The 12,078-nt window shown below is 34.0% G+C and overlaps 8 protein-coding genes and 1 pseudogene across 9 annotated transcripts, besides 1 other annotated feature; 8 read left to right on the top strand and 1 right to left on the bottom strand.

Moving 5' to 3' along the window:
* Positions 1–12,078: part of a mobile genetic element that runs on past both edges of the window.
* Positions 24–1,513, top strand: TVAGG3_0847200 (annotated as a pseudogene). Its single transcript has one exon. A coding segment is annotated over exon 1 (1,490 nt).
* Positions 1,554–2,639, top strand: TVAGG3_0847190 (integrase core domain containing protein family; the record flags this gene model as incomplete). Its single annotated transcript, XM_051249103.1, has 1 exon — positions 1,554–2,639. One exon carries the CDS (start codon positions 1,554–1,556, stop codon positions 2,637–2,639), a length of 1,086 nt encoding a protein of 361 aa, XP_051084578.1.
* Positions 3,315–3,922, top strand: TVAGG3_0847180 (organellar and viral DNA polymerase type B; the record flags this gene model as incomplete). The annotated part of the gene is made up of 1 exon (XM_051249102.1): positions 3,315–3,922. A coding segment is annotated over one exon (608 nt), but the record flags the coding sequence as incomplete, so codon positions are not given.
* Positions 3,966–4,253, top strand: TVAGG3_0847170 (organellar and viral DNA polymerase type B; the record flags this gene model as incomplete). Its single annotated transcript, XM_051249101.1, has 1 exon — positions 3,966–4,253. One exon carries the CDS (start codon positions 3,966–3,968, stop codon positions 4,251–4,253), a length of 288 nt encoding a protein of 95 aa, XP_051084576.1.
* Positions 4,622–5,032, top strand: TVAGG3_0847160 (organellar and viral DNA polymerase type B; the record flags this gene model as incomplete). The annotated part of the gene is made up of 1 exon (XM_051249100.1): positions 4,622–5,032. One exon carries the CDS (start codon positions 4,622–4,624, stop codon positions 5,030–5,032), a length of 411 nt encoding a protein of 136 aa, XP_051084575.1.
* Positions 5,123–5,757, top strand: TVAGG3_0847150 (KilA, N-terminal/APSES-type HTH, DNA-binding family; the record flags this gene model as incomplete). The annotated part of the gene is made up of 1 exon (XM_051249099.1): positions 5,123–5,757. A coding segment is annotated over one exon (635 nt), but the record flags the coding sequence as incomplete, so codon positions are not given.
* Positions 7,151–8,205, top strand: TVAGG3_0847140 (organellar and viral DNA polymerase type B; the record flags this gene model as incomplete). Its single annotated transcript, XM_051249098.1, has 1 exon — positions 7,151–8,205. A coding segment is annotated over one exon (1,055 nt), but the record flags the coding sequence as incomplete, so codon positions are not given.
* Positions 10,006–10,581, top strand: TVAGG3_0847130 (organellar and viral DNA polymerase type B; the record flags this gene model as incomplete). The annotated part of the gene is made up of 1 exon (XM_051249097.1): positions 10,006–10,581. The coding sequence occupies one exon, from the start codon at positions 10,006–10,008 to the stop codon at positions 10,579–10,581; it is 576 nt and encodes a 191-aa protein (XP_051084572.1).
* On the bottom strand, positions 11,585–11,839 carry TVAGG3_0847120 (uncharacterized protein; the record flags this gene model as incomplete). The annotated part of the gene is made up of 1 exon (XM_051249096.1): positions 11,585–11,839. One exon carries the CDS (start codon positions 11,837–11,839, stop codon positions 11,585–11,587), a length of 255 nt encoding a protein of 84 aa, XP_051084571.1.

The raw sequence follows: 12,078 nt of genomic DNA, 5'->3' as shown, positions 1-12,078 counted from the left end.
ACTTTTGAGACAGAATATGCTTAATGTATGACAACATCTCTGATTTCACAAGATATGATGACGACCATGACCCCGAACACGGTGAAAAGAAGTTTTACAAACATCCATTAAGACAGGAAAGGTTTTAACTCAAAGTCTCATTATTGACACCAAAGATGGTGAAGTGGATGTTCTTCAAGAGCTGAAGAAAAATACTTCTTCGGGAGGTGGTGGTAGGCATGAACTTGAAATAAATGAGATAGAAGAGAAATTAGCCGAAAAAGCAGATAAAGAACATAAACACAATATCTCCGATATAAATGAACTTCAAGCTACATTAAATAGTAAAGCGGACAAAAATGAACTTGACGCAATGAACAAAGTTTTGAAATCTCATAAACACAATATCTCCGATATAAATGAACTTCAAGCTACATTAAATAGTAAAGCGGACAAGAACCATGTTCATTATATAAGTTCAGATGAACAGATTATAACGGACTATCATGGATATTTAACACGAAGTGATGAAGCGAAGACAAAAAATGTTAATGAAAGAAGATATAAATACATTCGTGCTAAAGGTTATGACATAAGCTGTACTGTACAGTATGACGTAGCTAAAGCACCAGAAGCATTTGGTTATACCGGTGAAATTTATGCCTCTACTTTCAATGTTAACGGTGTACTAGTTGAACCAAGATTTACTTTGAGAGTTAAGGCAAAAATAACTTTTGAAGATGCTATTAAAAGTAAAGCGGACAAAAATGAACTTGAAGCAATGAACAAAGTTTTGAAATCTCATAAACACAATATCTCCGATATAAATGAACTTCAAGCTACATTAAATAGTAAAGCCGACAAGAACCATACACATGAATCCTTCACTACTGTTAGAGCAGACGACATAATATTGAACTTTGACCTTGGTTCAAGTGCACCATTAGAAAATCCAAGTACAAGCGTAAAAGATACTCTTAACAATTTAGATAAGAGTTGCAGGAATATCGAAGATCATGCCAGAAACTTTGAAGCATATGAACTACCAACAATGTTAGATAAGAAAGCAGACAAAACAGAGCTTCAAACATTAAAGACAGAAATACTTCAAACATTATATCCTATAGGTTCTATTTATACGTCAATGAACTCAACAAATCCAGAAACAGTTTTAGGTTTTGGTGCATGGGAACAAATAGTTGACAAATTCTTATACTGTGCTAACTCTTCAAAGCAAACAGGGGGTTCGAAGAAAATTACTGAAGCAAACTTACCTGCGCACACTCATACAGGAACTACAAACTTTTCTGGCGACCATAGCCACTCATTAAGAGACCATCCATTATACAACTCAGAATATTATGCTGGCAATGACGTTTTATCTCCAGATTATAACCATTCAGCAAAAAAGACTTTTCGACCAACTGAACCAGGAGGAAATCATTCACATACTTTCACAACAAATCCAACAGGCTCGGGTGAAGATTATATGCCACCATTTGTGACTATATTCGCATGGTATAGAGTTCAATGAACGCGCTTGAGCCTAGAATGAAATCTTTAACTTTACATAAATGAGCTTGAAAGAAGTATTCGAACAACATCCATGGAGGTCATTTAAAAAATTCAATGAAGCTGCAAAGAGTTGGGGATTTACTAACAGAGCTGAAGTGAAAAGGTTCTTTGACAAAAATGTTGTACATCAAACAAAAATAAACCCTTACGACTACTTTTTACCAATTTACTCCAACGCTCCTGACGCATACCAATTTGACACTCTCATTCAAAGCAGAAAAGGAGGACATAAACCATTCCTCATCTTCATAAATGTTAACACTCGCAAAGCTTTTGCGTATATAATGAGAAATAAAGGAACTCGTGAAGTGTTAAGAGTTTTACAAAAGTTTGTAGCAGAACATAACCCAAGTACTTTAACATCAGACCAAGACAGTGCATACCTCAGCAACGAAATCACAGAATTTCTCATTAAGCATAACATAACTCACTACACTACTGAAGACCATAACCATAATATTTTAGGTATCATTAATCGCTTCATAAGAACGCTCAGAGATTTAAATCAAGAGCGAGACTTTACCGAAGAAACAATGAAACATTTTCTCGAAGTATATAATTCCTCAACAAATTCTACAACAGGACATACACCAAATTCAATGACACAACAACAAGAAGAAAAGTATATACAAAAGAAACGAAGCCAAACACAAAATATCAGAAATTCAACACAATTTACCCTCATTCCTGGTACAAAAGTTCGTGTAGTTCTTGACGACAAACCGTTGACAAAGAAACGTTTAAGGTTAAGTCGAAATTATTATATCGTAGACTCTACGCAAGGTAATGGATATCTTATAAAAGCTGCCGACGACTCTATTGCGTTTTACCCTCGACATAAATTAGTCGAAAGTAGTAATGGCAAACTTGCTGAAACCATTGACGAAGCAAAGCGAGGAGTGGTTATTGAAATACTTGGCTATAACACAAACGATGACACTTATAAAGTAAGATATGAAGGAGGCGTTGAAGATGTTATACCATCTAAGAACTTGAGAGAGTCGAAGCCAACACATCTGGGACCATTAGAGCGGGAGTACTGGAAAGACAAAAATATGCCAGAAAGAATAAGAAAATTCTTCTAAACTTTTTCGTTGGATGTAAATCAGACATGAACGAGAACAGTCATGAAATTATTAATGGTACCATTTATTTTAACATAAAGACGCAAAGCGGCGAGGACGAAGTCCATGACCAAAAATAATGTTTAGGGTAGATGGTTAGATCTAACCTCATTTCTACCCTCATTTCTACCCTCATTTCTACCCTCATTTCTACCCTCATTTCTACCCTCATTTCTACCCTCATTTCTACCCTCTTGAATTTTCATGAATTTTCCCGAAATAAAAAATAAAGTTAGTTTTATTTTATTTATTTTGTATTTTTTGTATGTAAAGACATGATTTCAGGGATTTTTTTGACGAAGTGTCAATCTTCACTTCGTCAAAAAATAACAGTTATCTAATGAAAAAGTGTCATTTTTTGTATTTGACGAGAATGTCGGGTAGATGGTTAGATCTAACCTGTTTTCTACCCTCTTTTCTAACCTCTTGAATTTGTCATGACTTCTTCGTAAATGTTTTGTCAAGACTTCTTCGTAATGAGTGTAAAGGACCCAAAAATAAAGTTTAGGTGAAGAGGTGAGATCTCACCTGTTTTTTCACCTCTTTTTTCACCTCTTGAATTTTCATGAATTTTCCCGAAATAAAAAATAAAGTTAGTTTTATTTTTTTATTTTTTTTTTATTTTGTATAAAAGACATGATTTCAACAATCGGCACAACAACAATTCAAACAACAGCACCAAACTCGTTAGTCATGAATCCAACATCTATGTTAGTAGAAATGAAAAGCTTCATTCCTTCTTCATATACTTTTGAAACAGAAATCCAGAAGATAAAGCAAGAACTTTTAACAAGTAATTTAGACTGTAGTGTGAAAGATGAAACAAATGAACAGTATCTTTATGAAATGCAGGACCTCATCGACCATTTACCCAAACTACCTGAAATCCAACAACAAAAACTCACTATTCCTGAATTCGATGAAATTGAAGTCAAAGCAACTGACTCAGTAGAAATAAAGAAGTTCATACGAAAGGTAAACTATGAGTTTCTAGGATTTCATTGCAACCATAAGGTTATGGACAAAGATTGCGACATGGTATATAAGAATGTTTCTGACATATATAAATCTGAAGAATTTAAGACCTACGACAACTTTGTTTCGTTAGTTGCTGAATGTGTATGGCAGATAAGAGATAAAGATAGAAGAGGTAAGGTATGGAACAAACAAATAAGACCCGCTATGTTTGAGATGAAGAGAGCAATTGACGCTTTAGTTGTTTTAGCCGGTTTTATTTCAATGTATAACGCAAAAATGAACCCGCAATGTTCTAAATGTAAAGCAGCAATGAGGAGATATAACTACTCCGTCAAAGAGATAGAACGTATGAGAAACGACTATGCAGACTTAAAGAAAGAAGCAGAAAAACCAGCAGAAGATAAAATGGACATGTTAGAATTTCTGAACAAAAACTATCCAACTGCTGACGATTTCCTTCTATCTGACGTCAAGAAGAAATATAAAGAAACTTTCGGCATTGTTAAAACATTCGATGTACTAAAAGAAGAAATAGAAGCTACAAAACTGTTTAAAGTCTCACGAATTCATAACGTTTACCATGTAAAACGCTTATAAAATAACTGGGGTAGAAAAGAGGGTAGAAATGAGGTTAGATCTAACCATCTACCCTAAAATATATTTTTGCTGAATTCAGCAACAAAAATCGTGAATTTCCTTAAGACAGAAAAAATAAAGTTAGTTTTATTTTTATTTATTTTTTTATTTTGTATGTAAAGACATATATGTCAAACATTGAGTTTGAAACAGTTAGAAAGATAGACAATGACACCAAATTGGTTAGAATAGGTGATTTAAACGTAAGATACTCAAAGAAATACAACAAATATTCTTTGTCAGACATTATATTTCCATCTGGAAAGAAAACACACGACTGGGTTAGAAATGCTTCAACTCAGAAAATTTTGACAAGAAATCCTGAGCTTATGATATCAGTAAGATTCTATGGAACTACAGCATATCTCATCGACAAAAGTCTTATACCAATAGTTTTGTTATGGATTGACCCAGTTGTTGGATATAACTTCATAACTTATGGTTCATTCGATACGGAACGTTGCAGTGAAGGCTTACTTTACATCGTTCAGAAACCGAAGGACTTCAACACAAAAAGATATAAGATAGGAAGGACATATAATATAACTCAAAGATATGACAGTACAGTCAATAGAGTCAAGGTTGTGTTCGTTAATGATATGAGAGCCGCAGAAACAGAACTACTCGAAAAGTTTGAGAAAATGTATGGTGCTCCCATAAAAGGTAAAGAAACGTTTGAAGTAGATGAGATAGATAAAGCTATAAAATTATTTGACGAAGTTGCTGAAAAATACATGTAAAGCGTTTATTTTTGGTCTTTTGTGAAAGATAGAAAAAATAACGCTAATTTTATTTTTATTTATTTTTTTATTTTGTATGTAAAGACAGATATGTCAACAACAGAGAACACAACAACTGCTATCGTTCATGAAGCCATAAATGAAGAATACGAATACATACAGTATAACAAACAATTGAGACTCATTCGTTCAGTCAAAGATGACATGTACCAAATGCAAAGTATAATGAATGCTCTTCTTTCTACAAAGCAAGCATATCATTGGTTTGAAAACCAACAGGCAAAAGAACTTTTAGAAGAATTTCCTCATATGATTGCTTCCCTCGGAAAACCGAGGGAAGAGATTCCGTACGAAAATCGCAAGAATTTGGCACCTGGTTTGAAAGGTTATTATGTTCATAGACTTCTTGTAAATGCTGTAGCAATGTGGGCTTCACCTCGTTATGCTTGTTATATTTTCATGATGTTAGATGAACTATATAAAGCAGAACGTGGAGAGATGGAAAAGAAACTTCAAGCAAAAGATGAAGTCATTGAATCCAAAGACAAAAGCATACAGAAAAGAATACCACGTTCGGTACCAAAAGGAAAGGAAAAGAGTTATAAGTATATGATTTACGCTGAAGAGTTGGAGAAAGAAGAAGATAGAGATATGGTTATGTTGCATTTAGTCAGAAGAAACAACAAAAGCTTTTACGACCTTGCTAAGATTTACAAATCTGACAGAAACTGGTTCTATCGTGAAAACTTACCGATTTCAATGACACCGAATGAGCAAATAAAGGAAATTGTCAAAATACTCTTCCTCAAACACACTATGACATCAAAGGTTGTACAATACTTACCTTCAAAGAAGACTTACCGCTACTGAAGGAAAAGATAACAGAATATTTCGACAACTTCAAAGAGGAAGAATAAAAAAATCTAAGCTAATTTTATTTTTTTATAAAATTTTATCTCATATGAAAGAACATGAATTTAGAATATTCGGAACTCATGACAGAAGAAGAGAACGAACAACATGTAAAAGATTATGCAAAATTTCTGAAGACATACAAAGCATTTAAACAATATCTAAATGCTTCTAAAGATTATGCAAAATTTCTGAAGGTATATAAAGCTTATGAAAAAGCGTATGAAAAGTTTATACATTGGGGAATTGTTGTAAAATATCCATATGAAGACTAACCAAAAATATATTTTTGCTTAAATAGCTTCAGGGTCTATTTCTTCAACCATTTCACTTCCTTCGTCAATGTCAATAGAAGCTTCTTCAACCTTTGGTAAGAATTTCTGTATAACATCTTTGTTCGTTATTGTCTTCAGAGATGAAGGATAATATTTCACATTTGTTTCACCCTTCTTATATTCTTTCTGTTCGGAAAGATTTAAAGCAATACTGAAGAAGTCAATGTTAGAGTTCTTTATGACAGTATAGTGTGTATCTTTGACATTGACGAAGAAACTCTTTTGTTTCAAAACTACTGCTAACTCTTGTGAAGTATAACGTTTGCGGTCAATGACGATAGCTAATGGTCTGACATACTGACCAAACTTAGATTCTTTCACAAACTTCTTGTTAAAGATAACATTAACATTTGAAGCATTATTGAACTCATTCTTGATGGCAGTAGCGAGAGCATTGTATGAAAAGAACTTGCAATCTTGCATGTGTTTCATTAAAATAAAAATATTAAATTATTTTGAAAAATAACTTAAAAAAAATCTAATCTAATTTTTTCAAAAAATATTTTTTTATTTCCTACTAAAGATGTATCGGAAGTTGTCTAAGTTAGAACACTCGGAAATAAAACAACTTCTTACAGAAGCTAATATAGATGTTGCAAAGCATTACGCAACAAACAAAAAGGCACTCGCTGACATCCTCAATGACTATAATGGTGCAATAAGTTATGATAGAATTCATGAGTTCATAAAGCCGCAACGCGGCGAGGACGAAGTCCATGCAAGAGCATTTCCTTTAAATGACATTGCTATTGACTTATATCATAGACGTTCAGTACCTCATGAAGTAAGGCGTGAGATGTTTGACATAACAAATGCGAACGTTGGTGAAACAAGAAGAAGAGACGACACACTGAAACAACAGAGAAGAGAGATGTTTAAAAGTGCTATAGAACAAGTTCGCAAAGCTAACGATGTCATTCGTTCCATTGACGACAAACCAAAAGAAGGTGAGAGATGGTTAAAGAAAGATGAAGAGAATAGGAAGAGAAATGTGAAGTCAGGCAATAGACTCATTGACTTTAACATCGAAGCTTTAGATGAACCAAACAGAGACTACTTACACAAACATTTCGGTAAGGTTTTCATGAGACTCTTAGAGAAGATTAAAATAAACTCCCAACAAAGATGGATGGTATGTTATAAACTTGGTGGAAAGTATGAATGTTCTACGTTAAACCTCAATAATATTGGAACATTACTACATCAGCTCTTGAAGGAGAACTTTATATCAGAGATAGAAGCAAATGCTGCAGGTATTGTTGAAATGCACTATGACTTCTTCTTGACAAACATAAAGAATCTTACCGAAATAAAGATGTATGATTTAACAGAATATGAAGGCTTAACGATGTCAGATGTAAAGAAAGGCAAACCAAAAAAGAGACCATATAGAGATGAAAGCACACTGACAAATGACCAGAAAGCCATTTTGGAAGCTCTTAAGCAAACAGGAAACCCAGCACTTATAGAAAGCTTTTGGAAAGATAATGGTGAAAAGAAGTTTTATAAGAAGAGAAGCGGTCAGTTCTGGAAGTATCTTTGCACATTACCTATAAATCTTGAGCGCTACCAAATCTTCAATGAACTGAACAAAAGAACTGCAACACTTATGACAGAAGACAATTGTTTCGTTTATGCTTGCATTCAGGCTGGAGTAGATGGAGAAACTATTGACCACATGAGAGAAGTCATTCGTGTTAGAGACTTTCCTCAAAGTAAAGTACAAGAAATTTCTGACGCAACAGGTATAGCATTTAATGTTACCATTGGTTATTTCAATGACTCAAGACATAATGAAATAAAGAGATATATACCAAAAGAATGTGAAACTGCTCGAACTATTGACTTACTTCTTGTTGAAGACCACTACATGCTAAACGAAAGATTACCAATGACAACATATTTCATTCGCAACTATATAGAAATCTTGAAGGAGTGTGGTGGAATGAACATTGAGAAACAAATGAAGATTTATACAAAGAGAGATGGTAAATACATTGTTCGCATGGATAGAACAACACCGTTATGGATGTTATGAAAACATTGTGGGAGTGCAAATATTTTGAACCTATTTCTTATGGAGAACTTTTCACATATACGACTGACTTATATAAACAGAACCTTGCACCATTTAAAGATTTGACATATGCTCCAAAGTATTGTGTACAACTGAAGAAGAAAGCAGAGTCAAAAGAAATAAATAAAGCTAAATGTAAGTTCATTCCTGAGCATGTTTTCTTTGCTGACTTTGAGTGCAGTACCGATGGCTTTCATAAAGCTTTTAACATCTGTTATGACAGTGAAGATGGTTCAGTGAGTGAAAGCATATGGGGTCAGAACTGTGCAACAGAATTTTTGGAACGACTTCCTGACAAGAGTTTAATATATTTCCATAACCTCAGTTATGATATAAACTTCATCTTAAGACACATGACAGAAGTGAAAGGAACTCCCATCATTAAAGGTTCACGAACAATGCAAATAACTGGTTTTATAAAAGGACGGGCAATTATTATAAAAGACTCTTACAGTGTTATAAATAAGAAGCTTAAACTATTTCCTGCTATGTTTAACTTACAAACAGGACCGAAAGAAGTATTTCCATATAACTACTACAGCAGTACTTTGTTAGCAAATGACAACAGAACTGGTGTCATTTCTGAAGCATGTAAGTTTATCCGGGATGCAGATACATTCATGAAAAACATAGATTCCATCAAAGGTTGCAGAATAGATGAAAAACCACTTCGACTTAGAAAAATATAGCTCATTTTATTGCAAACAAGATGTAAGAATTTAAGAGAAGGTTTTGTTAAGTTCCGCAATGACATATTGAAAGAGTTTGATTTAAACGTTTATGACTACGTTAGTATTTGTTCAATTGCTAACAAATTATTTGAGAACAGAGTATACTTCCCGAATGGAAATTTATATGACCTCTCAAATAAACCAAGAGAATTTATTTCACGCTGTATTCAAGGTGGAAGATGTATGTTGTCAGATAACATGAAACAAAAGAGCGAAAAGAAACTCATTGCTGACTTCGACGCTGTTTCATTATATCCATCCGCTATAGCAAGACTTTATACTTTAGAAGGAATTCCAAAGGTTATGAAGGATGAGATGCTAAGCACAGAGTATCTCATGAGACATTTATTCGATGACGACCAAAAGGAACCCATTGGTGAAAAGTTTATGTCTGGCTTCTTTGTTCTCATTAAGATAACAGAGATTGGAATACATAGACACTTTCCTTTAATAGTTTGTGACCCTGAACTAAATCCAGAACTTAACGTTCCCAGAAGTTCAAACACTTGCTGTTTAATGTATGTTGACCATATAACATTACAAGACCTCATAAAATATCAAGGTGTCAAATGTGAAGTGTTGCAAGGATACTATTACGATGGAAACAGAGATATTAGAATAAGAGATGAAGTAAAGAAGTTGTTTGAGTTAAGGTTAAAGTATAAGAAAGAAGGAAATCCTTTGCAAGAAAATATAAAGCTCATTCTGAACAGTATTTATGGCAAAACTATTCTATCTCCTATTGAGTCAAAAATAACCATAGTAGATGACAAAGATGCTATAAGATATGCCATCAGAAACTACAACCATATAGTGAAGTTCGAAGGTTTGGATGGTTCAGATAAAACTATTTTCAAGCTAACGAAAAGCATTTGCAGACACTTTAACTTCTGTCCACTTGGTGTTAACATTCTATCAATGTCGAAGAGAATAATGTGTGAAGTATTCTGTACTGCTGAGGACTTAGGAATGGACATCTTTTATAGCGATACCGACAGTATGCATCTCTACAATGAAGATATCCCTCGTTTAGCTGAAGAGTTTGAGAAACGTTATGGAAGAGTTCTCATTGGTAAAAACCTTGGTCAGTTTCATAGTGACTTCGCAGAAATAACACCTGGAAAACAAAGTTTAGCATACAAGTCAATATTTTGTGGAAAGAAGACTTACATAGACTTACTCACGAATGATTTAAATGAAGTTGCATTTCACTGCAGAATGAAAGGCGTGAAGCAAGATGTTATTGCTTTAACCGCTAATGAAATGTTTCCTGACTCTGTTCAGTGTTTCTATGATGAAGATAAAGGTTTAATGGTTCCGCAAGGAAAATTTGACAAAGACTCTGAGTTCAGTGTTATGAAGTTATATAAAGCACTTTATGACGGTCAAGAGATTGGATTTGACTTATGTAAGTCTTCTAGTCCTTGCTTTGCTGAAAAGTTTAACTTCTCAATAACGACTAAAACAAGCTTTATTCGTAAGTTGAAGTTCTGAGGTCATTTATTTTTGTCAGCAATGAGGTCATGAATGAGGTCATGAATGAGGTCATGAATGAGGTCATTTATTTTTGTCAGAAATGAGGTCATTCGTGATAAAAATAAAGCTAGCGTAGATTTTACAATACTGCGACGGTAGAGTTTAAGAGTTGTGCTTCAATGTAGAGACAGTCCTTATGGTCTGGAGGTAAGAACACTGGGCAGTTATGGTCATGAGTGGAGAACATGTCTATCCAAAACTCACGATTGAAGCCAGATAATTTATAGTATTTAGGGTTAGGAAGTGGTGAAGTTCTTGTATGACCAATGAACTCATTTTCAACTCCCTTACTTAAGTTTGAATATAATATAGCTTGCTTTTCTATCCCAAATGCCAGGGGTTACAATCTTTGAAAATTCATTTTTCCCTCGGAAGCATTGCATCATAATTGAAAACATTTTGAAGTCTTCATTGGGTTCAGAGATTTGAAATCTTATACGTAATGGATTTTCTTTCTTTTAGCTACTTCATTGAATGGTGAATATATAACAAACTGACAGTCATGTGTTCCATCTTCATTTTCATTAAATTCATAATGAAAGTCTATAAGTTGTGGCTGACTACCTTCTTCTTTCAGTTGTGCAAGAAACTCACGTAAAGGCTGTAAAGTTTGTACTTCAATGTTGAACTTTTTCTCGAACATCTCATTAAATGAAATCATACATTGCAACAATGTTGTATCGTCTTTAAAGTATTTGTATATGTGAATGTTTTGGGCGCTTAAAGACTGTTCGTCATTTTCTATCTCGACTTGAAGTATAAAGTCAACCTTTCTGAAAGCACGTGTTATATACATAGATGTTATGCCAATGTACTTCTCTTCATTTATGTTCACAATCCAGTCTGTTGGAAACTTAAACGTTACTCTGTTCCCCTTTATTTTGACGTCAGGGTTTTCACTACTGAACGCAACAGATAAAGGTATTTGTCTATACATTTAGTTCGGATAAAAATAAACCATTTACTCTTTCTTTGCTTCAGCTTCTTTAGCTTTTTGTTCTTCCTTTGCTTTTGCTTCTTCTCTAGCTTTCTTCGCCAGCAAACGTGGGTTCTTTTGTCTTCCAGCAGCTAATGCAGCTAGTTGTTTTTCACTAAGTTTTCTCTTTGGTCTCTCTGGCTTTTGTTCTTGTTTTTGTTCCTTCAGTTCGGATAAAATTTGCTCGCGAATTTCTTTCTTCAATGCTTCAACATCTATGACCCCTTGGGTCTTGTCCATATGACTTGTCTGAGTCATTTGACTGCAGATAAAAAACAAAATTAAAACTTTAACCGATGTAAAATGAGCTTGTCAAAATCAGAGCGAGAGTCTATTATATTAAATGACGCAAGAGGAATACAACATCCTTTCTATTACGTAAGTCAGAGTAAAGATGGTAAAATATACGTAAGAAAAAGAAAGGTTCCATTAGCGAATGCAGAAAGCGACAACATTAAGGTGTATGGCAAGGATGAAGT

Source organism: Trichomonas vaginalis, chromosome VI, assembly GCF_026262505.1.
Source record: "Trichomonas vaginalis G3 chromosome VI, whole genome shotgun sequence".
Lineage (NCBI taxonomy): Eukaryota > Parabasalia > Trichomonadida > Trichomonadidae > Trichomonas > Trichomonas vaginalis.
Note: the sequence above shows the minus strand (reverse complement) of the source record. Positions and strands in the feature narration are given on the sequence as shown.